The sequence below is a fragment of the Lutra lutra genome, chromosome 5 (genome assembly GCF_902655055.1).
Source record: "Lutra lutra chromosome 5, mLutLut1.2, whole genome shotgun sequence".
NCBI classification, from domain to species: Eukaryota; Metazoa; Chordata; class Mammalia; order Carnivora; family Mustelidae; genus Lutra; species Lutra lutra.
The window spans coordinates 80,560,222-80,586,533 of record NC_062282.1 but is presented as its reverse complement, the minus strand read 5'-3'; the positions used below and the strand labels follow the sequence as shown (position 1 = coordinate 80,586,533).

Below are 26,312 nucleotides of genomic sequence, written 5' to 3'. Positions count from 1 at the left end.
AGTCAAGAATGAATTTAGTTTCCATATTAAGTCCCCTCCCCAGAAACATCCCTCTTGACAGCACTACTTCATTGTTATTCTGCTAAGAGCTATCAAAACATGAGTAATTTTCTCCAAAAATTTCCAAAGATTTCCATTTTTCAATGAGAAGACACAATCTCAAGAGCCCAAATAAAAGCCTTTTTGCACATTAAGAACCTAAGTCTAAAAGGGAAATAAAAAATAAGATGGAGTTAAACATGTACATTTGGCAACTTGACACGCATCATCAAAACCTACCTTCTGGGTTCCCAAAAAGCATTTCAAGATAATTAACCCCCCACCCTGACCCCTGCCAAAAAGAACAGGTTATAAAATACTTTTCTCAAGTAAAAAGAGAAAAAAAAAATCCATCCCTTCCTGTCATATCGTTTTTTTTCTGTCAACTGTACATATGCTGTCCACTAGATGTCAGGATCCCCTTACCTCAGGATCCCCTTACCTACTATAGTTCTTTTTTTTCCCTTAACACCAATTTTTGTATTCTCAACTCTGAGCTCCATTTCACTATTCTTAAAAAATATAGACAAGTAGGGTACACCTGGCCATTTATTTACCAGGCACTAAGGGAGTAAGACTAATTCTGTGCATCTACGCCAGCAGCTATCCATTCATAGTTGGCACCTCTTCTAACAATCTGTGGGGAAGGTGATGGGCCCCTCCTATGACACCTCACTTGCTCCTGGCCCTCCTCCATCAGAGCTGGTCCCTGAGTCTTAAGGGACTTTTTAAAAGCAGCATTATGGTGATGGAATTCACACAGCATGAATTTCACTCATGCAATGTACACAGTTTACTGGCTTTAATTTTAGTATAGTTATGGAGCTGTACAACCAAGAACTATTATCTTTATTTTAGAACATTTTTAGTACCTCTAAAAAACTTGGTACCCATTCAGCAATCACTCCTCACTCCCATTCTGGTTCAGCACCAAAAGCAGTAAGTGACTATAGAGTAGGGGTCCCTGAATCCTAGCGAAATGGAGACCACACCTAACCTATATAGAGGGGACACCTACAGCTCCACTCCAGTAAAAAGGTGGGCGCCATGTAGAAATAGAGGGCTGTTTTGCTAGATATTCCAATTTTTAAGGAAAGGAAAAAAAAAATCAGACATTTTACATGGAAACTCTTGATTTTTAAACGATGACAGCTAATTTAAAAAACCTCTGAAATAACTGTGTAACAAACTAACTACAACTACTGGCTAGGCGTAGCTCACGGGCTGCCAGCTTCAGAGTTCTGTGTGTACCTACTGCAACAAAAGACCCCAAAAATTTCTGCAAGAAAAATTCCAAAAATGACCCAAACACTGGGTTCAAATGCACAAATGATATCTGAAGCCTCACCATTTTTTGCTTACTAGTAAATAGTAAGATAGAAAGATTAATTCCAAGTATTACAAATTCATTTCCCATGAAACTTTAATATAGGCAGACAATCAATTCATTAAGTTTCTTTAAGTTATCTGTGTTGTCAACAATCAACACAGAAAATACTGTGAAAACACTGAAAATATGCTTAATGGCTGGTCCATTCAGGATCTGCTTGGATTTAGGCTTGGTGGGGATGAGGGAGGACAGCCAGCCTTTTTCTTAAAAATACAATTCTGAGAATAAGCAAACCAAGAAACTATTCCTCCAAGGTAACTCTTCTTCGGGGCATTTTTATCATTAAGTATCTCAGTAATTAAGCAGGGGGGATCATGACTTCTCTTTCTGTGGAATTCTAATGACCATCAGCAGAACAGATGGTACCATTGGAGAGACTGGGGTGGTGTGATGTAAGACCCATTATTTTCCAAGTAAAATATAGATTCAGCAATGCATGGTCTATCACCATAGGCAAAGCAGGTAGCTCCTGAATGTATTAAGCAACTCTTGATATGCGTGCTACACTGTACTCACTAGACCCATTCGCAACATTGCCACCAAGGATCTTAATTAAGGGCAACAAGAAGGCCCAAGACGGGAGAGGAGAAAGTAGTATCACAGAAGCCGGGAGAGGCAATTATACCATCTTCAACAGCTACAGGATGGCCCTGCTATAATTCTGGAGAAATGACAGGAGTGATGGTGGTCTGTTATTGTATCATACATATTCTTTATACAAGGAATGAAGAAACCACTATTATTCACCCCAATGTTCATTTCTTTGCTTTAAAGTGTCTTGAAAGAAAAGATTTTAAAATAAATACTTTATAATAAAAAGGATAATCTTAAGATGAAAACCTGAAATTGCCTAGCACTTTTTTTTTTTAAAGGTCTCCTCCTTATTGCTAAATAATTCTTATTCTCATCAGTATTGAACCAAGAATTCTGGAAACCCAATAATGATTCTTCTAGAAGTTATGTGTAGCAAGGCTATACATTTTGTTTCCTGCTGATAGATCCAACTGAACATTGGCCACATATACTCCTGAGTAGTTCAACTGGTTACAATATCCCTGTAAACAATTCGGGGTGGAGTTTGTGAACCCTTCTGTGGTGATACTTCTCCAGGGGAAAAAACTCATAGAGTCATCTTATTACTGTGTCCCACTGGTCACATGAGAAACCTGAGAAGTATATATGAGTGGGTTAGGAAAATTGACCCCCACTAAGTGATGTTTTATTAACATGCACGTGGTGATGACAAACTAATCTTTAAGAAATATTTTAAAAATTATACTTATATTGCTAATATATTACTGTATTGTAAGCAAGATGAGGGGTTACTAAAAGTAATTTTACTTCTAAAATTTAACAATGATCTTTTCTCTCCTTTGTCTATGTTAAAAGCACTTACCTAAAACCAGGAACACCCACCAGAGCCAGTACTGACCATCAAAATATCCAGGGAAATAGGTGGAAAACTGAAAAATAAAGCAAATTAAAGTAGCTTAGCAGGTAGAATTTCACATTTTAACTTAAGGGCACACAAAACACAAGCTTTTTGTACACTAATGCTATCATTTAGCTCTCACAATTTTTTTAAGTGAAAATATTTTATATATTACTGACTTGAAATGATTATCATATACGCAGATGTATTTCCTTTTGTGGAAAGTCAATCTTGAAATACGATTTTGGCTTTATAGACTTTGTTTTGAAATACTCGTCTGTTTATTTTTTTTAAAAGATCTTCCCCACACAATATTCATCCTTCTAGAAATATGTGGGTTTTCTTTAAATATTTTATTTATTTATTTGACAGAGAGAGAGAGAGCACAAGTAGGAGAAGCGGCAGGAAGAGGGAGAAGCAGGCTGACACAGGGCGCAGGGCTCCATAACAGGACCCTGGAATCATGAACTGAGCTGAAGGCAGTCACTTAACCACTGAGCCACCCAGGTGCTCCTAAAAATATGTTTTGATGATACTTTTACTTTGTCTACCCAGTGCCAAAACCAATACTTTGTTCCTATTGTTCCGGGTACGTCTTGAATTTGGAAGCTTTACATCACAATAATCCCATTCCTTTGCCAAATAATGGAACACTCTGGCCAATGGGAAGTCAGGGCTGCTGAAGTTTTCTTGTACTTCGAAGAGAATAGTTTTCTTTCTTCTGTTAAGCATGGCTGTGCTTCTGATGTGATGCCTGAAACCGCCAGAGCTGTTAGAACTCTGACGGAGCAGCTATACCAACATGCTGATCTGGGCGTCAACTGTCCCTAATGATGTCAATGAAACACTGATTTCACGATCCTCCACAGCAGGACTTGTTTTCATGGGAAATAAATTCTCCCCACTGTTTTCTAAGCCATTTTGAGCTCAGTTTTCTATTACTCCCAGACAAAGATATCCTGATATGAGTTGATTCATTCAATTCCTTTTTAACATTTCAGTCAGCTTAGTGAAAATTTTAGTTAAAAACTAATGTTATATGCTTTCTATTGGGGGCTTTTATATTCAAGAGTTTAATACAGTTTGAGCTTTAAAATACAGTATTTTATTTCTTAAGAGACTAACAATTTAAGATTTAGAGAAGGAATGAAAAACCTCTTTAGGGCTTGGGTTCTTCACCCAAGCCCATCGCTTAGCTGAATATGTATTAGCTGCCTGGGGGAAAAAAGTCCAAAACTTTTAATAGATTTTCAAAGGAACTCAAAATCCTAAAAATGTTAACAACTGGTTAGATCAATAAATTTGAAAAAGTCCAGTGGTCAGTCAACACCAATTAGTTAATAATGCCTATTTATGATGAATACATTGATTTTATCCATCAAGTTGACAAAAGCAATAAACTTACCTGAAATCATAGTACTTTAAGAGACTCGATCTTTTCAAGTATAAATTACTAGAGCAATCCTGACTACCTAATAACTCCCAAATCACTAAAGATGTCTCTCTAATATACTTTAGAGATAAAGCCCCTTAATGGAATAACACTTGTTAAGCCATTTCGGCTCCCATTTTGCCATAACCAATGATTACTGGAGGAAAGAAGGAGGAAGAAACAAAGAGAAGGAAAGAGGGAAGAAGACACACCAAAACTTTAGCAGAATTAATGTGAGGAATGCTTGTTTTTGATGAGACACCAAAGAAGTGGTATCTTTCTTTTTATTACAAAAAGAACTAATTTCAGAACAAAACCACATATTATCATATCATAAACATTAAAAGCAGAGAAAGCAACTTGTGAACAACCTGTAGGATAGATGCCTTGGGACCACCAATATTCACTAGATTTAACTGTAACTTTCATGCATCAACCACCTGCAAATGCTTTTGGTTCAACTTCATGAAACCAGAAGAAAGACAAACCTAAAATCATTTTAAACATAAAAATAATGTTAAAAAAAAAAAGTCAAACATTCCAAGTTTTTCTACTTATTGTTGTGCTACAGGGTCTATCTTTTCTGGTATACAACTTACCCTGACAATCAGGATCCACTTAATTAGAGAGAGACCAAATCCTGAAATGGCCCCATACCTTCCTGCAGCTGAGGTGGTGAGGCAAAAAGACAGAAAAAATCCAATCCAGTTGAAGAGGAATGCCACTGTAGGCAGGAAAGAAAAAAGCCGTCAGACGTGTTGTTACCCAAGAAGCAAGAGTGCTCTCTATACTTGCTTTTGCTTAAATGGCTTTTTCCAAGGATAAAAGATAGTCCCGCTCACCCACCATAACCCTTGCCCTACTTCCCCAAAACATCCATTCTGTCTTCTTCCCCCCCAAGAAAACCAAGAAACCATCTGCTCTGAATATCAGGTATTACACTGTTATGTCTGCTGCTACTCACTTTCAAAAATGCCTTAACATTCACCAAACTGTATACTTATGACTTGTACCCTTTATATATTACACTTCAGTAAATAAAATCTGATTCAAATTATTCATCCCCCTACTTCTATGAATTTTGACAGCTTACATTAAGATTACCTCTAAAAAGTACTGTGTTTCCTTTATATATTTTTATTATAGGAAATTAAAAAATGGCTGCTCACTTCTAAGTAACACTCACGGAAAGTTGAATGCAAAATAACACCAAGTTAGGCAAAAAAAAAAAATTCAGTTGACTTTCATATGCCAGAAAATAGAAACATAAAAAAAAAAAAATCCATCAGACTAAGGTCTTTTGAATTCCTACTCTACAGGGTCAGGTATGAGTAGGAGCAATGCTAAGGGTCTTTGCAAACCTAAAAGATGGGGCTCAGTTTATGTAAAAATACAGCATCCCTAAAATTGCCTCTTTTTATATTTTCTATAGCTATTTGTAGAAAAAGCAGATAAACACAAAGGATATTAAGATAAAAGTGAACTACGCTCTGAACATCTCAGTAAAAGGCATCAAACAAACACAATGTATTAAAATATTAGCTCAACTACTCATTTTAATTCAGTCAGATTCACCCATAAATCAAAGCACTCCAGTCTGTGGGAGGTTGTTTTGCTATGAGTAGTTACTTACTGAAAAAAGTTAACATGAAAATCCCATCATTTCCTATCCTCAGCTGGTCAGCATCATCAAAGTCATCTCGACCCACAAAATCCTCATCCTAAGTGAAAAGAAAAAGATTAAGTTAAATTCACAATGAATTAGTCATAGGCAAAAGAAAGGCATCAAGAAAAATAAGGAAGGGGATAAAAATGAGTACCAGGAGAAATTTTACTGCTTTGGCTCAATTCAAAACTAAGCATTGGGCTCAGTATGTGTTAAAAATTTCATTTTGTCGGGGGGCGCCTGGGTGGCTCAGTGGGTTAAGCCGCTGCCTTCGGCTCAGGTCATGATCTCAGGGTCCTGGGATCGAGTCCCACATCAGGCTCTCTGCTCAGCAAGAAGCCTGCTTCCCTCTCTCTCTCTCTCTGCCTTCCTCTCCGTCTACTTGTGATCTCTCTCTGTCAAAAAAAAAAAAAAAAAAAAACTTAAAAAAAAAAATTTTTCATTTTGTCGGGCGCCTGGGTGGCTCAGTGGGTTAAGCCTCTGCCTTCGGCTCAGATCATGATCTCAGGGTCCTGGGATCGAGGCCCGCATCGGGCTCTCTGCTCAGCGGGGAGCCTGCTTTCTCCTCTCTCTCTCTATGCCTGCCTCTCTGCATACTTGTGATCTATCTCTCTGTTTCAAATAAATAAATAAAATCTTTAAAAAAAAAATTTCATTTTGTCATTTATGTAAAAGATATAATTAGAGAAAAAAACAAATATTTCTTCCATCCCTAAAGTTTTCTAAATGAATCATTCATTTTATCTCCAAGTTATTTAACAATGAGCTTCAAAAATTATAAAGTTCAGGGGTGCCTGGGTGGCTCAGGGGGTTAAACCTGTGCCTTCTGCTCAGGTCATTATCTCAGGGTCCTGGGATCAAGCCCTGCATCTGGCTCTCTACCCAGCAGGGAGCCTTGCTCCCCACCCCCTCTGCCTGCCTCTCTACTTGTGATCTATCAAAAAAATATATATATATATAAAGTTCAATGAAATGTATTAACTCATATGTGTCTAAAGCAAAGAAAGATACACATTTGGCTTAAATTTGGCTTACATTCTAAAACCACTAACCCAAGGGCAATTGGGTGGCTCAGCGGGTTAAGCCTCTGCCTTTGGCTCAGGTCATGATCTCGGGGTCCTGGGATTGAGCTCCGCATTGGGCTCTCTGCTTGGCGGGGAGTCTGCTTCCCTCTCTCTCTCTCTGCCTGCCTCTCTGCCTACTTGTGATCTCTGTCTGTCAAATAAATAAAATCTTAAAAAAAAATAAATAAAACCACTAACCCAGGGTCTTCTGGGGGCCCATAATATTATTATTCCAGGACCTATTAAGGAGCTCAAATGCTTTATGAAACCTGGGAGAAAAAGGAGAGCATGATCACACATGAAGAGGCCACAGGGCTGCCCATTGCTCAACTCCATAACTATTTGTTCACATTAGCATATAGGTCTGAAACAACCTTACTTCCATGCTTACTGGCAGATAGGATCCTTTCCATCCTACCCTGAAAACATAATACTCCAAGTCTATAAGGAACACAATCCTCATCAACATTAATGCCCATATATGTGGCCCACCTTTTCAACTGATGTAGGTTATGTGTTGAAATACTAAAAAATACATGAATACACACTTAAAAGTAAAAGTTAGATTTGTACACAGTTGAAGGTTCCCCAAATGAAAACAAAAACGAAAACAAAACTTTAGGGACAATCGAAACTCTCTCTACACAGACAGAAATGGGGCGGGGAAGTCCATGACAGGCCTGGGGAGGGGATATTAAAGAAAGGAAAGATGTCAGTGGCAGCTTCCATTTCTAACTTAACACATTTCTTCTCCTGTTAGAAAATTCTTACAATGTGTTTATGTTTTTTTAAAATACTAAATACCCAGTTTCTGACTTCATATTAGGAAAAATAAGGCTTTGTGCCTAATTAGACAGTAACAGGTTTTTTACATAAATACTCAAAGATATACTACAAAAGGACATAGAAATATTTTCTAGTAATATCGCAGGTGTCTTCTGACTGTTCTTCCTATTCTTGCTATCTCTACTACCAGATTTCTCCAACAAATTGCTACTGGGTTAATTTTTCGAAAACACCATTCTTGTCTTACCATATCCCTGCTGAAAAACTTTAACTAAAAGAGTCTGCGTGACCTATGTTTAAGTCTAAATTCCTCAGCTTAGCATTCAAAACATACTATAACCTATAGTGTGGTCACAAACTCTTTGCTCAAGAAAAATCAATTACTACATTCACAGACCCCACCCCACACCAGGCTGGATTCACATCTGCTTTCTGCCCTTTTCCCTCTGGAATGTTCTTATCCATCAAATCTCAGGGTCTACTTCAGATCCCATCTTCCCCACAATCACACAGTAAAAAGTCACAGTTCTTAATGCTCACTGCACTTGTACTGCTGCTTAGATACTGGTATTTGTGGGCCTTTCCCCAGCTATATTTAAGTGCTTATACTGTAGGAGTATTCCCTTATTCAAAATTTTCTACCCACCCACTGCAAAATACATAGCACACTGTGTAAGAAAGTGGTCTACACATGCTTGCTAAATAATGTTTAACAGGTTCTTAAATATGTATACTCATCAAATAAAAGTATTCTAAGAAGCTCTGCTATTAATCAGAGCTAACCACTGCATCTATTTCCATTGGACAGTTACCACAGAGTCTAAAATGACTACAGAATACACATAGGATTTTAGAGTCTAGAATATCTGGGTGTGACTCTCACCTATGCTACTTAATAGCTGAACGACTCTGAGCAAATTACTTACTTAATCTCTCTGGGCCTCAACTTTTGCATCTGTAAAATGGGGATAATATAATCTCAACCTTGCAAGGTTATCATGAGGACTTAAAATAACATACTGGAAACTGAGCACAGTACCAAGCATGTCATTTGCTTCCAATAGAAGGTTATTACCCTAAGACTGTTCTGCCCTTAGACCATAAGCTCCTTGAAGGGTACTAGTTTCTTCCGGCACCTGCAGGAAACGAGCCCATACTACTATATGGAATCAGCCTAGACTGGCCTTATAAACTATTATTTCTGCAAGCAGTGGTTTCGGAAGCCCAACCACTCATAGTAGGTGTGGTCTGTAAACAGTCCACTACTCTAAGTCCTGAACTTCTGGGGCCTATGCCACTGCACTGCCCAGGCTAAACTTCTGTTTTTATTCTTACCGTTCTCTCTGGTTTCCTTTCAGGACTGGAGTCTGGAACCCTGACTGCCCCTATTCTTAGGGAATGGATCCTACTCCATCATTTCCAAATATCTGGCCTAAGACCCCACCTACGTCACCTTCAACCTAGATGAATATTTATGAAACCACATCTAGTCACTTGCAGATCTGACATCAAGAACAAAGTGTGTCCCAAAGTCTCCTGGCTTTCATCACACCCAATGTCTCCTACCGTGAATCACCATCATGCTAGATGGGATCTGAATTCACTATATCCCCACAGATGGAGTGGTCTGGAATGCAGGTGGCATGAGGTTCATCGAGACAATTGCTGGGGCCCTTTTATAAGTTTAATTCTATAAAGTTGAACTTATTCTTTCTATAGATCTGCCCAGCAGCTATCTACCTAACACCAAAATATGAAGTATGCAGATTTAAGGCAAAGTCAGTATATTTGCTAAATCAGCCTCTGCTGAGACATTTCAGTCATGGCAGGAAAGCTGAGAAAATGGTGGTAAGAGTAGAGAGACAGGGAAAATAAGCTGGACTGATTAGTGATTTTCTGCTGATTTGTACCTTTTACTACATCATTTCCCATGTGAGTAAGATTTATTATCTCAAAAGAAAATGTGCTTGTTTTTAAAAATTAGCTGTACTTTTTACTAATCAGTACAAGTACTAATCAGTAAGGAATACATCAAAAGAAAGTAACGAAAAGAACCTAATTTCCATAAAGCAGCCAGCAATTAACATGGTAAATTGGACTTACTCTTCCAGGAACCAAGGGGATAGTAGCTTCAGCCTTGGTTCTCTCAGCTTCATCGTAGCTGGGCAGCGTCGTCGCCACATTATAGGAAGGAGGCTTTGGAAATCCACACTCATCTTTGTAGTCAAAATATGCTGCAGAATAAAAAGGAAGTCACCATTATCTGACCATTAGCTGACCTGAGGAAAAAGAAGATTTCCACTAAGTCTGGCAAACAAAAAAACAGTCATTCCTCTAAGAGTACATATAGAATAATTGACTTGAGGGTGCCTGGGTGGCTTAGTCATCAGGCGTCTGCCTTCGGCTCAGGTCGTGATGCCAGGGTCCTAGGACTGAGCCCCACACTGTGCTCCCTGCTCTGTGGGAAGCCTGCTTCTCCCTCTCCTACTCCCCCTGCTCGTGTTCCCTCTCTCGCTATGTCTCCCTCTGTCAAATAAATAAAATCTTTTAAAAAAGGAATAATTTAATTGAAATGTTTATGTATGAATATGAGATTGAGAATGATTTTTAAATTCATCCACCTTTCAATTATTTAAATTTATTCATGTAAATCACTCTGCCTTCCTTTCCAAATGTCCTGCTTAGATACTGGTATTTGTGGGCCTTTCCCCAGCTATATTTACACATAGGATTTTAGAGTCTAGAATACACACAGGATTTTAGAGTCTAGAATATCTGGACTAGAATAACACTTTTTCAATTGTTACATGGTACGTTCAAAAAAGCATTTAATATTAATAGTGGCATAAAGACAACATTTAAGCCAAAAATACCTAACCTCTCTATGTGTAAGCTGTACCATGGTTTCCTCCCACTTATAAACAGGTAAACAAACTTAATAAAAAAGTCACAGTATGGGCGCCTGGATGGCTCAGTCCTTAAGAGTCTGCCTTCGGCCCAGGTCATGATCCCAGGGTCCTGGGATCAAGCCCAGCATGGGGCTACCTGCTCAGTGGCAAGCCTGCTTCTCCCTCTCCCACTCCCCCTCTTTATGTTCCCTCTCTCGCTGTGTCTCTTTCTGTCAAACAAATAAAACCTTTAAAAAATAAAAAAATAATAAGATAAAATAAAAATGTCAAAAACCAATGCCTTTAAAAAAAAGTCACAATATTTTAGCATATTGATTCTTACACATTCGTTTTACCATGTACTGGTTTGTATGATGGGCCTAAGGTAACTAATACAGTTACAAAGCCATTATTTATTTGAATTAAATCTTTTATTTTCTCTTTTTAATGCTGCATCTTCATTCTCATTAACTGCTATTATAAGAAACTCAATATTTATTAGAAAAGAGCTATTAAAATGTATTAAATTTCTGCAAAATTTTTTAAAAACAAACATCTTGGGGAAAAAATGTCTTATAGTTCATCTAAAGTAACATTTTTCTTTTTTTCCTCTGGTTAATTGTAATAAACTTCCAATTTTACTGTAATATATTACTGAAATCATGAATCAATACAATTCACCTCATTAACAATGTGAAGAAAATTCTATTGCATTCGCACGGGCAGAAAAAGCATTTTATAAAATTCAACACGTTGCCAGTAATAAAAACCCTCAGCAAATTAGGAATAAGAGAAAATATCTTTAATCTGATCATAAGTATCTATGAAAAACCTAAGTAAATATCATAATTGTAAATGTTTAAGTTTTTTCCCCTAAAATTGGAGATTTTAGACAAAAATGTCCCTAAACTTAGAGATTTAGACAAAAATGTCTTAACATTACTTTAAAGGTCCTACTAGTTGATGTAATATGGCAAGAAAAGGAAATTCAAAACATAAGTATTAGAAGGGACAAAATAACTGTCCTTAATCATGGATGACACAATTATAGATATATCAAATCCAAGAGTATCTACAGACAGAATTAATATATGAATTTATTAGCAAAGACTCTACATACAAAGTCTCTGGATGGATTTAAACCATCAATGGTACTTCCATTTGCCAGCAACAAATAGAAAATAAAATTATATATGGAACATTTTTTACAACAGGATGAGGAATAAATCCAGTAATAAATATGCAGGTCCCCAATATTGAAACCCACAAAAAACTATTGAGAGGATTAAAGAAGATCTTAATTAGATGGAGAGATATGTCATGTTTACAAACTGGAAGCAGTATTATAAAGATGTTAATTCTCTTCAAACTGACCCCCAGATTCAGGACAATTTCAACTACAATTCCAGTTTTTGTTTGTTTTGTTACATTTTACAGAAATTGACAAGCTAATTGTAAAATGTATATGGAAATGCAAAGGCCAAGAAAAACCAAAGCAATCTTGAAGAACAAAAAGTCTGAATGACCTATATTACCAGATATAATTAAAACGGTAGGGGATGGGCATAAAGATAAATAAATAGACCAAAGAACAGTATACTGAGTCCAGAAACAGATCCACTCATATATGGCCACCTGATTTACAATAAAGGTGACACTATGAAGCAGTGGAGAAAGAACAGTGTTTTCAATAAACGGTAATGTAAGAACTGTCTATCCACACAGAAAAACAAATTGATCTTGACCACTACCTTACAGTACACAGAGAAAAACAATACCAGATGGAATAGAAATCTAAACGTGAAAAATAAAATACCACAGCTTTTAGAAAATATACAAAAATGTGTTACTGAAACTAAAGAGGCCACCTAATCCAAATGAAAGAATTTGTTTTTTTCCAAGTCAAATTGCTATTTTACATACATGCATACACGTGTATATATACATGGTACAAACCAATGCATCATTTTCTATCAAGTCTCTTTATTTTTCATCAAATCAAACTAAGTCATTACAACTTGAAATGTACAATATAAATTAGCCCACTGCCATTAATTCTGAATACATGAATAAAACTGATACCTACCACTATCTTAAGTTGAAGAAAATCAACATGTGTATTTCCCTATTTCAAAAGATTTCTTAAATGGGATCCATCAATATAGATACTCATATACTTTTAAGTTTCAATCAAAAGTCTAACGACAATCTTTCAAGTTTATGTAATACATTCAGAACAATCAAAAAAACCCAATACTTCTTAGACTGTTCAACTTAATATACCACAAATTAAAATAGATAGTTATGCAAAATAATTTGTGCTTTTTTCCCTACCAATATGCATGTGTCTTTTTGTTTCTAACCACTTTTCTCATAAATGGACTAATTGGTACCTACAGTCAGCATTTATCTAAAAAAAAATAAGCAATGTTAATTTAACAACAAGGAGTGGGTAAGGCCATTTAAGCCATTTTAGAGCTTTCCTTAAAAAGTACTAGTTTTAGATGCTTTTAAATAAAATTAATACAAGGAGACAGGATTCAAAGGTTGAAGTCAGAGTGGAGGCAAAAAACTTCGTGACCCATGTTCTTCTTCATTATAATGGCAGAGACCAACAGGGACCAACAAACTTAATCCCACATCAACTGACAATAGCTGCCCCAAGTGCTGTATTGAAAAGGATTCTGAGCCTGTGTCTGGGATAAATGGTGTCTTCAACTTGCTTATCTACCCTGGGAGGAGGATGGGTTCAGTGGAAGCACCATGGGCCATATACTTGACACTCTGCCACACTTCTCCTTTAGAGAAAATGGAAGATGGCCCATCACAACCAGTCAATTTTCAGCAACTAAAGCAGTGCTGCTCATCAGGCAGCTTGAAGCTACCCAAAGATCTCAACTGTTGGTATTTTTTCTTTCTCTTCCCCATCCCTTCTACATAAACATGTGAAAATGTAAAAGACAGTCTGGCATAAGATGTGAAGATGAAAGACTGTTTAAGGAGGGCTTAAACTATGAGGAACACCATGAAAGAGCTGAGAGACTTCCAGGCTTTTTTTATTAAGAATTTACTAGCACAAAAAAAAAAAATCAAATGTACTATGTTCCAGGTCCCAGGTCGCAGGCACTAGAATCACAAAGAACAAAACAATAAGGAAGCTACGGAAAGAATAAAAATCAGATGACCACCTGGTTGCTGAATTTCTTCCTTTATATTCTGTTGGAATGAAATTGAGTTCCATAAAAAAAGCCACACTGAAATGGAGTTTTAAGTGTTTTTCAGAATAGTAACATGAGTTTTTTTTTCACTTTTGGCAATAAACTACAAAAAACATCAAAGACTTCTTAGGGAAAGCTAAAGCAAAGACAAAGACGAGTAAACACATGATGGCCGAGCCTCTGGCCAAGTGCATTTCGAGAGTCTAAGAGTTCCTTTGCCAGTTACCTACCTGCGCTCTCTGCAGAGATGCTGCTGTAAGGCGGAGGGGCGTCGCCTGCAGCCTGTTCTGGCTCTCCAGGCTCTTCCTCATTCTGCAACTAAATAAAGATTCCACATTTTAATCCAAGTAAAAGCCGATTAGACAGAGAAGAACCTGAAAACTAGAAGAGCCCTTCTGGAAAACTATTTGGTAACATGTTTCAAAAGGCTTAAAATGTGCAACTGCTTTACACAGTATTCTGCTCTCAGGAATTTATCCTAAAGAAATAGAGGCAAAAAAAAGTAGATATAAAAGTTACTGCAGCAAAAAATAGAAACAACCTAAATTCCACCCACAGGGGACTTATTAAAGAAATTATAGTTTATCTCACAAATGATCACTAAGCATCCATAAAAATGAAAATAAAGAAAATGAGATGGCTTGAACAGATATTTATGCTGTATTGTTACATGAAAAAAGCAAAATTTACCAAATAGTATGCATAATATACTCTGGCTTTGAAAGACCGATATGTGAAGGTCTAGAATGAGAGACATCTACAGTTTACAATGTTTACCTCTAGCTGATACAATCATAGGGAATTTTATTTTGTTGTTTATATGTGTATTTGAATTTTTTGTAGTGAACACTTAAGCACTTGTGTAACTTTTTAAGTTGGAAAAATAATCCAATAATAATCTGTTAAAGATAAATCACAACAAACCAAGGTGTGCCACTATATTCAGTTTGCACAGAGAAATTGAATCTTAAATAACTGAGACACTTACAAAAACATAAAATTCAACATAATTCTACATATATAACCTCTGTTAACAAATCTCCCTCTTCCCTATCTCAGCTATTTTCTCGGTCAAATCTACAGCCCCAGTTACTTTAAGTAACTCACACTGAAAAGTGTGTCTTTCTGCAATTGCCAGTCTGTATAGTCTACCCAACTCATCTTCACAGAACAAAAACATCTGATTTAACTTTTCTAGTGTGACAATTAACTACAGCTCTTTAAAAAGGTTAACTGGGGGGGTGCCTGGGTGGCTCAGGGGGTTGGGCCTCTGACTTCGGCTCCGGTCGTGGTCCCGGGGTCCTGAGATGGAGCCCTGCGTTGGGCTCTCTGCTCTGTGGGGAGGCTGCTTCCCACCCCCCCCACCCCTCCACCTGCTGCTCTGCCTACTTGTGATCTCTCTCTGTCAAGTTAATAAATAAAATCTTTAAAAAAAAAAAAAAGGTTAATTGGCTGAGAATGGGAGTCCATCTGTAAGTAATAAGAGTATTTATCGACATAAATAACTTGGGGGTCTGGGTCCTGCCATATGCCATAATACACAGAGTCACAGAGCCGCTTGTAAAATACACACCTCCCTTAAACTGACTGCTACAGACAACTCTATCTTGAACTGAGACAGGAAGACAGAGAGCTAGACCTCCTGTAACATGATGCAGAGCTCCCTAATTCCTTAAATTTTTAACCATCTCAGTCTCTATCCCTATGCTATTCAAAATCAGAAACCAACAAAATTTTTCTGATGAACACGGCAATGTACTGAATTTCAAAGGAATTCTTGTGCCAAATTATCATCAACATCTACCACCTGAGCACATTTTTCTGAACCCTAGAACTCTAATGCTAAACTTAAGGCACTCCCAAAAGAACTGTATTGTAACCTAAGATAAATTTCCTCTTAAAGAGGCATAGAGTGAAAAATAGCTACACTAAAGCCACATGTTCCTGGGACACCAAATCAGTTAATTATTTAAATAGAGTTCCTGGAGCCATGGTTTACTTGTAATTCTTTCAACATTATAAGAAGCTCTAGACAGGGTATTCTCAGCCTACTCCCACCTAACTACTCTTGTGCTCTGAGAATGTCACAGAAGAGTCAGCAGCAAAAACAGAGGCAAATATGGACTTTACAAGAATCCTACCTCAATATACTACAGCCAGTCATGTTCTTTATCTAAACCAAGCCTGGAATTTTTGACCCATTTTAGATTTCCTGAGCTTGGTCAAATAATCATGTTACCTCTGCATAATTTAGGGTTTAGAAAGGAAGTGTGACAATTCTGAGAAATACAGAAGTCCAGAGAATAAAGAGGTCTTATGTGCCAGCATCTATGAGATAGGTTGCCTGTCTCCTAGCAACCTGGAGATGTGCAATTTGATCATCCCACGCCAAGGTAAGAGATAACAGAGCAAGAAATTCCAACTGTCTCAGAAACCCCCATTTTCTCTTCGGTGAGGGAAAAAAACATTTCCAGGTCAAGTTTTTTCCCTCCATTAAACTTCAACACTTTAGAATCATGTACTATTTCTTTAACTGAAAACAAAAACAAAGATGATTTAAAAAAAAAAAAAAGCCACCCACTATGACTCTGGAGGTTCCACATACTGGGATGATCCCAGGACCTCACTTTACAGGCTTCCCAACAATGCCCTATTTTCTACATGCTGGTTATAAGTTTAGGTTCCACCAAGAAATGTGTTGAAATAAGATACTACCAGGTGGGGGAAGAAAGAAAGAGGCACAACCTGCAGCAAGTATCTAGTGACCACCACCCCTAAGCATACATCTTTTTACACTTGGGGGCCATCTATGGCCATTAATTTGGCTTTGCCACCAAACAAATCAGGTACTCATTAACAAGGCTGGGGGCAGGGGGTTGGCAGAAATGCACACCAAAACTACAGTGGGACATATCTATCTCTAAGGTTATAAAGTTGGTTACTCGGTTTCAAAACGTAATTTTAATGTTCCCTTTTCTGTCCCTGGGAATCTTTCCTGTGCAGTCCTCCTACCACATCTCTGAGGCTCAGGCTCTCTCTTGAGACTCTCTCAGAGAAATAGGATCATTGTCACTTTGGGGCTGGTGTTGGAAAGATGCCCAGCCTCTCCTGTCAAGAAGGTCGGTGGGAGCATGAGTCCAACCTGTTACAGAATCCTGACTGTAGGGGACAGTGTGAGAGGCAGGGCTGGAAAGAGGTGAGAACTGCTGCTCTCTCCCTGCTGTGGTCTTAGCTGTGGTAGGTGGGGAGAATCCTTTGATTTTATCTATGACATAATAAATACCCACTGGGGACTGATTTCTTTTCTGCCATGTAACTTTTCTTAACCATTCTGATCAACTTCACTTATCTCTAAGTAAGACTTAAATTGTATTTTTTTTCAAAATAGTAATTAATTACACAATTACCTATGCATGCCATATAAAGTACTGAGTTTAGTAGAAAATCACCTAAAATTACCCAGGTCTCCATCCCTGAAACAGGAATAATCCAATCATCTGAAAATCTGTCTGACCTTTCTCTTCACCACGCCCCCACTGTGCTTTCACCCTTACATTCCTGATTACTGATGTTCCACTCTACACTCTGAGTAGGACCCTGTCATGGCTCTCTAGAAGAACCCTAAAACCTTCCCACGTTTCCACTTTGCATATCACAATCTGCTATGGTACCTCTTGGCTTGATCACTTCCAATTTTTTTTTATTATTATTTACCTACAAACAGATGTTAATAATGTCTTGTCCTCTAGATTTAGCCAGTGAAAGAAAGGACATCTAAAATAAAGGACGTTACTCATTACTACATTCCTCTGTGTCCTATCAATACTGTTGCTATTAGAATCAAATACATGACGTTTTACCTAAACAACAGTTTAACGAATCTCCCATACAGAAATCATACATAGCTCTAGTTCTAATAAAAGCAAACTAGATTTTAATAAGTTTAAGGACACTTATACCCTGCAGGTTTAAATTCTTAAATTTGAGATCCCACCCCAGCAAGAAGGCCTCATCACTCCTCTGTCCTAAGTAGTTCTAAAGATGGTCTTCCACTTAGAAATGAGCTGTTTTTAATCAAGAACAGAGCCAGGACTAGGATAGGCCTAAATTAAGGGCTAACATTTACAACTGTTGGATGGCAGGACCTAAGGCTCTTAAAAGTCATTCTTGGATTCTATTTACTAAGACTGGGAGAACAAAAAACCCTATTAAACAACAAAGAGAAAAACAAAAATCCATAAAGCCTTATACATGACAAGAGGTACCAAAACATACCTCATAATTCACACAAACACAACAAGCATGTGGAAAATAATGCTGAACTATCCAATAAATCCATAAAGTTACAAGTATTCACACCATTCATGTTTTTTCTTGGTTGGGTCCTATTTAAACAGCAGGAGATCATGTAAGTTTTAAATCCCTTCTTTAGTTATTAACAATAAATCTCAAAAAAATCTTGGATAGATGCCTGAAATCTTGCTTTAAATGTTATTTACCACTTATAATTTTAGAGTTAAATCCTAACTCTTTTACCTTATAATGCAATTTTTAAACCTCTCATTACCAACCCACTACTTCTGCATACTTTTTAAATCCCACCAAATGAAACAGTATAATTACCAGAAAGTAAACACACACATCTCCTTAGGTAAACAACCAAGTGTGCATTTTACTCTCATTCAGAAATAAGCAGTCTGTGAGGACTGTGTATTTTCTTTTCTTTTTTTTTTAAATAGTAACCTTTATTTTGTGGGGCTTTTTTTTTTTTTAAGATTTTATTTATTTGACAGAAAGAGAGAGAGGGGGCACAAGCAGGGGGAACAGCAGGCAGAGGGAGAGGAAGAGGGAGAAGCAGGCTCCTCACTGAGCACAGAGCCTGACACAGGGCTCGATTCCAAGACCCTGGGATGAAGACCTGAGCCAAAGGCAGACACTTAAACAACTCAGCCACCCAGATGCCCTGAGAACTGTGTATTTTCTACTGTATATAACCTGTAGGTTTTTAATTGTATACTGAATATAAATTGTGTTATTCTAACATCACCAAATTCTTTACATTCAAGGACAATTCTCTATTATATTGCTTTTAATTAGAGGATGACATTTAAGGTAAATAATTCTGACAGAGAAAAACTCACGAATTTAAAAAAAAAAAAAATCTAATTTCAAAAGGGCAGGGATGCCTGGGTGGCTCAGTCAGTTAAGCCACTGCCTTTGGCTCAGGTCATGATCCCAGGGTCCTGGGATTGAGTCCTGCATCAGGCTCTTTGCTCAGTGGGAGCCTGCTTCTCTCTCTGCCTCTGCCTGCCACTCTGCCTGCTTGTGCGTGTGCTTTTGCTCTCTCTCTCGCTCTCTCTCTGACAAATAAATAATCTTTAAAAAAAAAAAAAAATGGGGGGCGCCTGGGTGGCTCAGTGGGTTAAAGCCGCTGCCTTCAGCTCAGGTCATGATCCCAGGGTCCTGGGATCGAGCCCCGCATCGGGCTCTCTGCTCAGCGGGGAGCCTGCTTCCCTTCCTCTCTCTCTCTGCCTGCCTCTCTGCCTACTTGTGATCTCTGTCTGTCAAATAAATAAATAAAATCTTTAAAAAAAAAAAAAATGGGCAAGAGGGGCACCTGGGTGGCTCAGTCGGTTAAGTGTCTGCCTTCCACTCAGGTCATGATCTCAGGGTCCTGGGATCAAGACCCGGGGCAGGCTCCCTGCTCAGTGGGGAGTCTGCTTCTCCCTCTCCCTCTGTGCTCTCTCTCTTGCTTGCTCCTCAAATAAATTTTAAAAATCTTAAAAATAAAAGTAAAAATGGGTGAAGAATTTTAAGACATCTCTCTAAAGAAGATATACAAATGGGCAGTATACACAAGATGTTCAACATCAGCAGTCACAGCAGAAAGGCAAAATCAAAAAGAGGTATCACTTCAAACCCTCTAATATGGCCATAAGAAAATAAAAAAGGAAAGTAACAAGTGTTTTTGAGTATGCAGAGAAATTGGAACTCTCACACACTGCCAGCAGGAATGTTAAGATTGCGACTGTGGAAAAGTTTGGCAGTTCCTCAAAAACAAGTTAAACAGAGAGTTATAAAAAGATCCAGCAATTCCACTCCTAAGTATATATTCGAGAGAAGTGAAAACATAGTTTCACGGAAAAACTTGCATGTGAATGTTCATGGCAACATTACTTATAATAGTCAAAATGTTCATCAACTGATGAATGGATAAACAAAATATGGTATAACCATACAAAAGGATGGCTAAGAATAATCCATCCTATCAAAAAAAAAAAAAAGGGGGGAGGGAATGAAGTACCAATACATACTCCATTGCAGATGAAGCTTGAAAGCAATATGCTAAGTGAAAGAAACCAGTCACAAAAGACCATATATTTTATGATTCCATTTATATAAAATAACCAGAAACAGCAAATCCAAGAGATACAGAAAGACTGGTAGTTGCCAGGTGCTGGGGAAGGGAGGAGGAGAGAGTAACTGACTGCTAAAGGATCCAGGTTTCTTTGGGGGTGATAAAAATGCTCCGCCGTTAATAAAGTAGTAATGGTTCCAAAACTCGTGAATACAGTAAAAATTACTACGTAAAAATTACTAAATTGCTAATTACTAAATTAGCACTTTTTTTAAAAGGGTGAATTTCATGGTATGTGAATTATATCTCCAAAAAAAGTATTTTCTAATTTTGAAAACACAAACCTATATTATGTGAATTTTAGTTAAAACGAAACTGAAGAGAGGCGCCTGGGTGGCTTAGTCAGGTGTGGAACTCTTGATCTCATCTCCGATCTTGATCTCAGGGTCTCGAGTTCCGGCCCTGTGTTGGGCTCCATGGTGGGCGTGGAGTTACTTCAAAAAACAAACAACACACCAAAAAACTCAAACAAATGGAAGAGCACTCTGCATACCCGCTCTTGGGCTCTTGTGTCAGTGTATCCTTCCACCACGGCGGTGGCAGGCCACCACCACCACCAGGCCCACCAGTGCAACAACCAGATCGTCACCAAGTTCTGGGAGGTCATCAGACTAGCAGGGCAGTGACATTACAGGCACTTACCACCACGACAGCGACCTGCAGCTGGAGTGGATAAACCTGTACTACAACCAGGCCAATGGTGGCAAGTACACTTCCCTCGCGGGCCTGGAGCTGGGCACCATAGACTGTGTGCACTTGGGACACTTTGGGCAAATCTTCAGTCCAGGCAACTTGGTCTTACGTCAAAGTGGTGCTGGGAACACCTGGGCCAAGGCACACTATACAGAAGGTACAGGGCTAGTCGCCTGGGTGCTGGATATAATGAGGAAGGAAGCTGAAAGCTGTGACTGAGTACAAGGCTTCCAGAGAACCCACTCCCTGGGTTGAGGGCCTGGGTCTGGGATGGGTACCCTCCTCGTCTGCAAGATCTAGGAGTACTAAGACAGGATCATGAACACATTCAGTGTGTGGTGCCCTTGTCCAAGGTGTCAGACACAGTGGTAGAACCCTACAAGGTCACCCTCCCAGTCCAACAGCTGGAAAAAAAAAACAAAACACAAATGAAACCTACTTGATTGATAATGAGACCCCTATAACATCTGCTTCAGAACCCTAAAATTGACCACACCCACCAATGGTGACCTCAACTGCCTGGTGTCAGCCATCATGAATGGGGTCACCACCTATCTGGGCTTTCCTGGCCAGCTCAATGCTGACCTGTTCAAGCTAGCTGTCAACATGGTCCTCTTTCCTCACCTGCACTTCTTCATGCCCAGCTTCGCCCCAATGACCAGTGGAGACAGCCACAGTACTAGGCTCTGACGGTGCCAGACCTTACCCAACAGATATCTGATGCCAAGAATAAGATGGCAGCCTGTGACTCCTGCCACAGCCACTCCCTGCCTGTGGCCCCAGGGTCCGAGGGCTCCATGAAGGTGGATGAACAGATTTTTTAACATCTCAAACAAGAAGAGCAGCAACTTGGTGGAGTGGATCCCCAACCACAGAAGAACAGCTGGGACATCCCACCCTGGGAGCATGTCTGCCACCTTCATCAGCAATAGCACGGCCACTCAGGAGCTGTTCAAGCATATCTCAGAGCAGTTCACAGCCAAGCTCTGGTGCAAGCCTTCCCTGCACTGGTATACAGGCAAGGGCATGGACGAGATGGACTTCACCAAGGCTGAGAGCAACAAAAATGACCTGGTGTCTGACTACCAGCAGGACCAGGACACCACAACCAAGGAGGAGGGTGAGTCTGAGCAGGAGGCAGAGGAAGAGGTGGCCTAGAGCTGCCAGCCAGTAAAGCACAGAAGCTGTGTGACCTCTTTAGCCATGTTTCTGTGCACACTTGCTCTTGTTCTTATTGTGACGTTGCACACTGTGCAAGACGCCACCTTTAAAGCATTTTTATGGGGGGTGGGAACCCTGAAAATTTACTGCTCCAAATCATCATTCTCTTGCTAAATCAATGTCTATGCCCCTTAATGTGAGAGAATGGTCTTCATCCCACCAGTATCCTCAGGGCTTACCATGGAACACATACTTGCAAATGGACAAAAATAAGGAAAAATAACACACTGAATTGCAAACTAATTCCAGTAAAAAAAAAAAAAAAAAAAAAAAAAATCCTTCATATTCTCCCCTACTGATGAGAAGAATATTAGGATCCAGAAATCAAAATAGTTTGGCTAACGACCTATTTTAAAAGCTGAGCATAAGCACATTAATTTAAATTTTTCCATTTCAAGAGCTTCCCTAAAGATAATTTTAAAAATAAACCATCAGAATTAGACTTTTCCCAACAATATGTCTCATGTCAGAAGAAAAAATTAAATGCAAATCCTCTTAATACCAAAATGAAAACACGATTAAAAGTTAAAATTCACCAAAGCAAAAGAAATCAGAATAATGCCTTAAAAAGTCAATGCAGTAACAGATGAAAACTCTAATACCACAGCAAATCCCCTTAGAAAAGGCCATCAGTTTATAAAGCTTTTTCAAGATTTTTGTGGTTACCACAGTTAAACACATAAATACAATTGATGAATAAAATTTGGTTTGGAAGGAGAAAAATACTTGCAGTATTTATTTTAATCCTTAGAAATGAGAGCAAATGCTATAAACTATGATTACCAACCTGATGTGTTTTCTTATTTCTTCACCTGAGATCCAAGTAACAAGGAATACCATCCAGAGAGAAAAGAGGAAGGCAAGATAGTAGCCACTCATTTCCAACTTCAATTTTCCTAAGCCAAGGTGCTCAGAGAAATCACTCCACCACAGATAAGCTAAATGAGCCAACCATGGCTATGAGAGCAGCACTGTGAGATTTTTGGGTGGGACCAGAAAACTGTCATCAATCTGCCAACTCCCGGGGATCCATGCCCTATGTTCAAATATTTCCACCACTGACAGCTTCACCAAGACAGCGTCAAGTAAATGACGCCTAGTGTTTTCTAGCACTTAACTTTTTCAAAATCTATCACCAAGAGCCTTTAAAGTTAATGATAAGCCCCACCCTCCCTAGGCTTCATAATTTTATAAAGATTGGGGAAATAAGAAGGGTAATCATTCAACGTTTTCAGATAGGTCTTTCTGCCTCTGAACGTACCTTTTGAGAAGCAACAACTATTTACTAACCGATCCATGTCCTCAGTAACATTCTGAGTGAGTCCTACCTCTTCTCCACTTCGTGATTCCTTAAGAAAACTCAGATTTCAAAGCTCTAGGGCCTACTTGGAGAAGTAATTAAAAGTCCTAGCAAAGACAAGTTGAAATGGACAGAAGCACTTGGCTTGTTCTGCCTCCTTTTAACAGGATGGTAGAAACCATTTATCTTTTGTTCAGAGAATAAACATAAAAATAGTAGCTAGACAGACTCACTTTTAAATAGTTTATATATATAAAATCTAGTCCATAATTTAAATACAAGAGTGGTAAATACTGTTTGCGGTTGTTTTTTTTTTTAAAGATTTTATTTATTTATTTGACAGAGAGAAATCACAAGTAAGCAGAGAGGCAGGCAGAGAGAGAGGAGGAAGCAGGCTCCCTGCTGAGCAGAAAGCCCGATGTGGGGCTCGAACCCAGGACCTGGGATCATGACCTGAGCCGAAGGCAGCGGCTTAACCCACTGAGCCACCCAGGCGCCCCTGCGGTTTTTTTTTTTTTAAAAACCCTGTATGTTGTATTCATCTAAGATATGTTAAAGCTATAAAATACCAACATGGAAGCAAAAACAACCTCCTAATTATTCACCATTTAAAATGCTATATTAAGCAATGCTTTCTGGGGAAATAAAGAAAAAAAGAAAGTTGTCCCAACAGAACATGGGCTACAACTGGTATCATCTCATCAAGGATTCTTTTAGACTTCAAGAACAAGTCCAATTTCCAGACTTGGCATAAAGAACAGTTCTAGCCTCTACTAAGATTTTACACACACACATATACTTAATACATATACACGTGTGTATATAAAAATGTATCTATTAAGATACACACATTAAGGATATATATAACACACATACATATGTCTCCCCAAATTCTAACTTGTAGAACAATTATATAAGGTAATATTAAAATTACAAAAGAACTCAACCCTTTTAAATCAGTCCAATGCGAAGTTATTATTAAAACTACATGCCTAGGGGCGCCTGTGTGGCTCAGTGGGTTAAAGCCTCTGCCTTCGGCTCAGGTCATGGTCTCGCGGTCCTGGGATCGAGCCCCACATTTGGCTCTCTGCTCAGCAGGGAGCCTGCTTTTCCCTCTCCTTCTGCCTGCCTCTCTGCCTGCTGGTGATATATCTCTCTCTGTCTGTCAAATAAATAAATAAAAAATCTTAAAACAAACAAAAAAAAACTACATGCCTATCAGAGTGCCTGGGTGGCTCAGTTGATTAAGCGACCAACTCTTGGTTCCGGCTCAGGTCGTGACCTCGGTATCATGGGGTCAAGCCCCACATCGGGCTTCATGCTCAGCGTGGAGTCTGCTTGAGATTCTCTCTCTCTCACTGCTCATGCTTTCACACTCTTCCTCTTTCTCTCAAAAACAAAAACAACCCCAAAAAACAAAAACCTACATGCCTATCTAGTAATATATTTAGAATAGTTTGATTTGTACAACTTTTCTGTAAAACAGCTAAACCACACGGAGTACTTAAACTGTAAACACAATTGGGACACTTGGCTGGCTCAGTTCATAAGAGTATGAGACTCTTGATCTCAGTCAGGGTTGTGAGTTTGAGCCACACAATGGGTGTAGAGATTACTTAAATAAACTTTTTTTTTTTTTTTTTAGAGATTTTATTTATTATCAGAGAGAGAGAGGGAGAGAGTACAAGCAGGGGGAACAGCAGGCAGAAGGAGAAGCAGGCTCCCTGCCAAGCAAGGAGCCCAATGTGGGACTCGATCCCAGGACCCTAGGATCATGACCTGAGCCAAAGGCAGATGCCTAACTGACTGAGCCACCCAGGTGCCCCAAACTTAAAAAAATAATAAAAAATAAAATGTAAACACTATTAATGTAGATATATAACCTAGAGGAGTATAATCAAATGTAAATATATTGTGATTCAAGCTTTCCATTCTTTCCATCGACTTTTCTTCTGCCATAGCCCACAACTTTTCTCAGAGATAGTCAGAAATTTGAATATTTCATTCAAAAAAATTTTATCAGGCACTAACACATGCCAGCATGATGTCAATTTTTTTGATTATTTTTCCTTTAATGCTCTTGAAAGAACATTTCCATTTTTTCCATCAACTGGAAAACTGGTTGTTAGCAGAAGCCATAATACTACTATTTAGGTTGATGATTTTGGATATTAAAAAGTTAATTTGATATTTATTAAATGTTGCTTTATGTACAATTATTAAGATCAAGATCTGTCAACAAGGACAAAAGAACTGTTTCATTAACTCTGTTGACAGAAGCACTATTCTTATATACCATTATACTAAAATAACAAAAGAAGTCATTTCTTAGGTATAGTAACTGGTTTCTTCCAAGCTGTACTTGTTTTGTGTATGTCAATATTCTCTACCCTATGATTATCTTCGTGCTTGGGTCATCACAGGGGACAGCATATTTTTATCAGCAATTTCCTACAAAAGTAGGAGATAACCATCTTACTGCTGTTCTTCAAGAGCAGAATTAGGGACGCCTTGGTGGCTTAGTCGGTTAAGCGCTGCCTTTGGCTCAGGTCACCAGGATTCTGGGATCCAGTCCCATACTGGACTTCTTTTTTTAAAGATTTATTTTTTATTTTTTATTTTTTCATCTGACAGAGAGAGATCATAAGTAGGCAGAGAGGCAGGCAGAGAGAGAGGGGGAAGCAGGCTCTCTGCTGAGCAGAGAGCCAGATGCGGGGCTCGAGCCCAGGACGCTGGGATCAGGACCCAAGCCGAAGGCAGAGGCC

At 38.6% G+C, this 26,312-nt stretch overlaps 2 protein-coding genes across 2 annotated transcripts in view; one reads left to right on the top strand and one right to left on the bottom strand.

The window, feature by feature from the left end:
• The window catches only part of NDFIP1 (Nedd4 family interacting protein 1), a 56,776-nt gene that overhangs the window by 8,414 nt on the left and 22,050 nt on the right, over positions 1-26,312 (bottom strand). The window contains exons 2-6 of the mRNA XM_047730219.1: positions 14,146-14,233; positions 9,913-10,043; positions 5,927-6,014; positions 4,893-5,017; positions 2,826-2,892 (exon numbers count right to left, since the gene is read on the bottom strand). Coding sequence (XP_047586175.1) covers positions 2,826-2,892; positions 4,893-5,017; positions 5,927-6,014; positions 9,913-10,043; positions 14,146-14,233 — 499 coding nt within the window. The remainder of the gene's footprint in view (positions 1-2,825; positions 2,893-4,892; positions 5,018-5,926; positions 6,015-9,912; positions 10,044-14,145; positions 14,234-26,312) is intronic.
• On the top strand, positions 21,785-22,184 carry LOC125100225 (tubulin beta chain-like). The gene has a single exon (XM_047730221.1). The coding sequence runs from the start codon at positions 21,834-21,836 to the stop codon at positions 22,182-22,184; it is 351 nt and encodes a 116-aa protein (XP_047586177.1). The 5' UTR covers positions 21,785-21,833.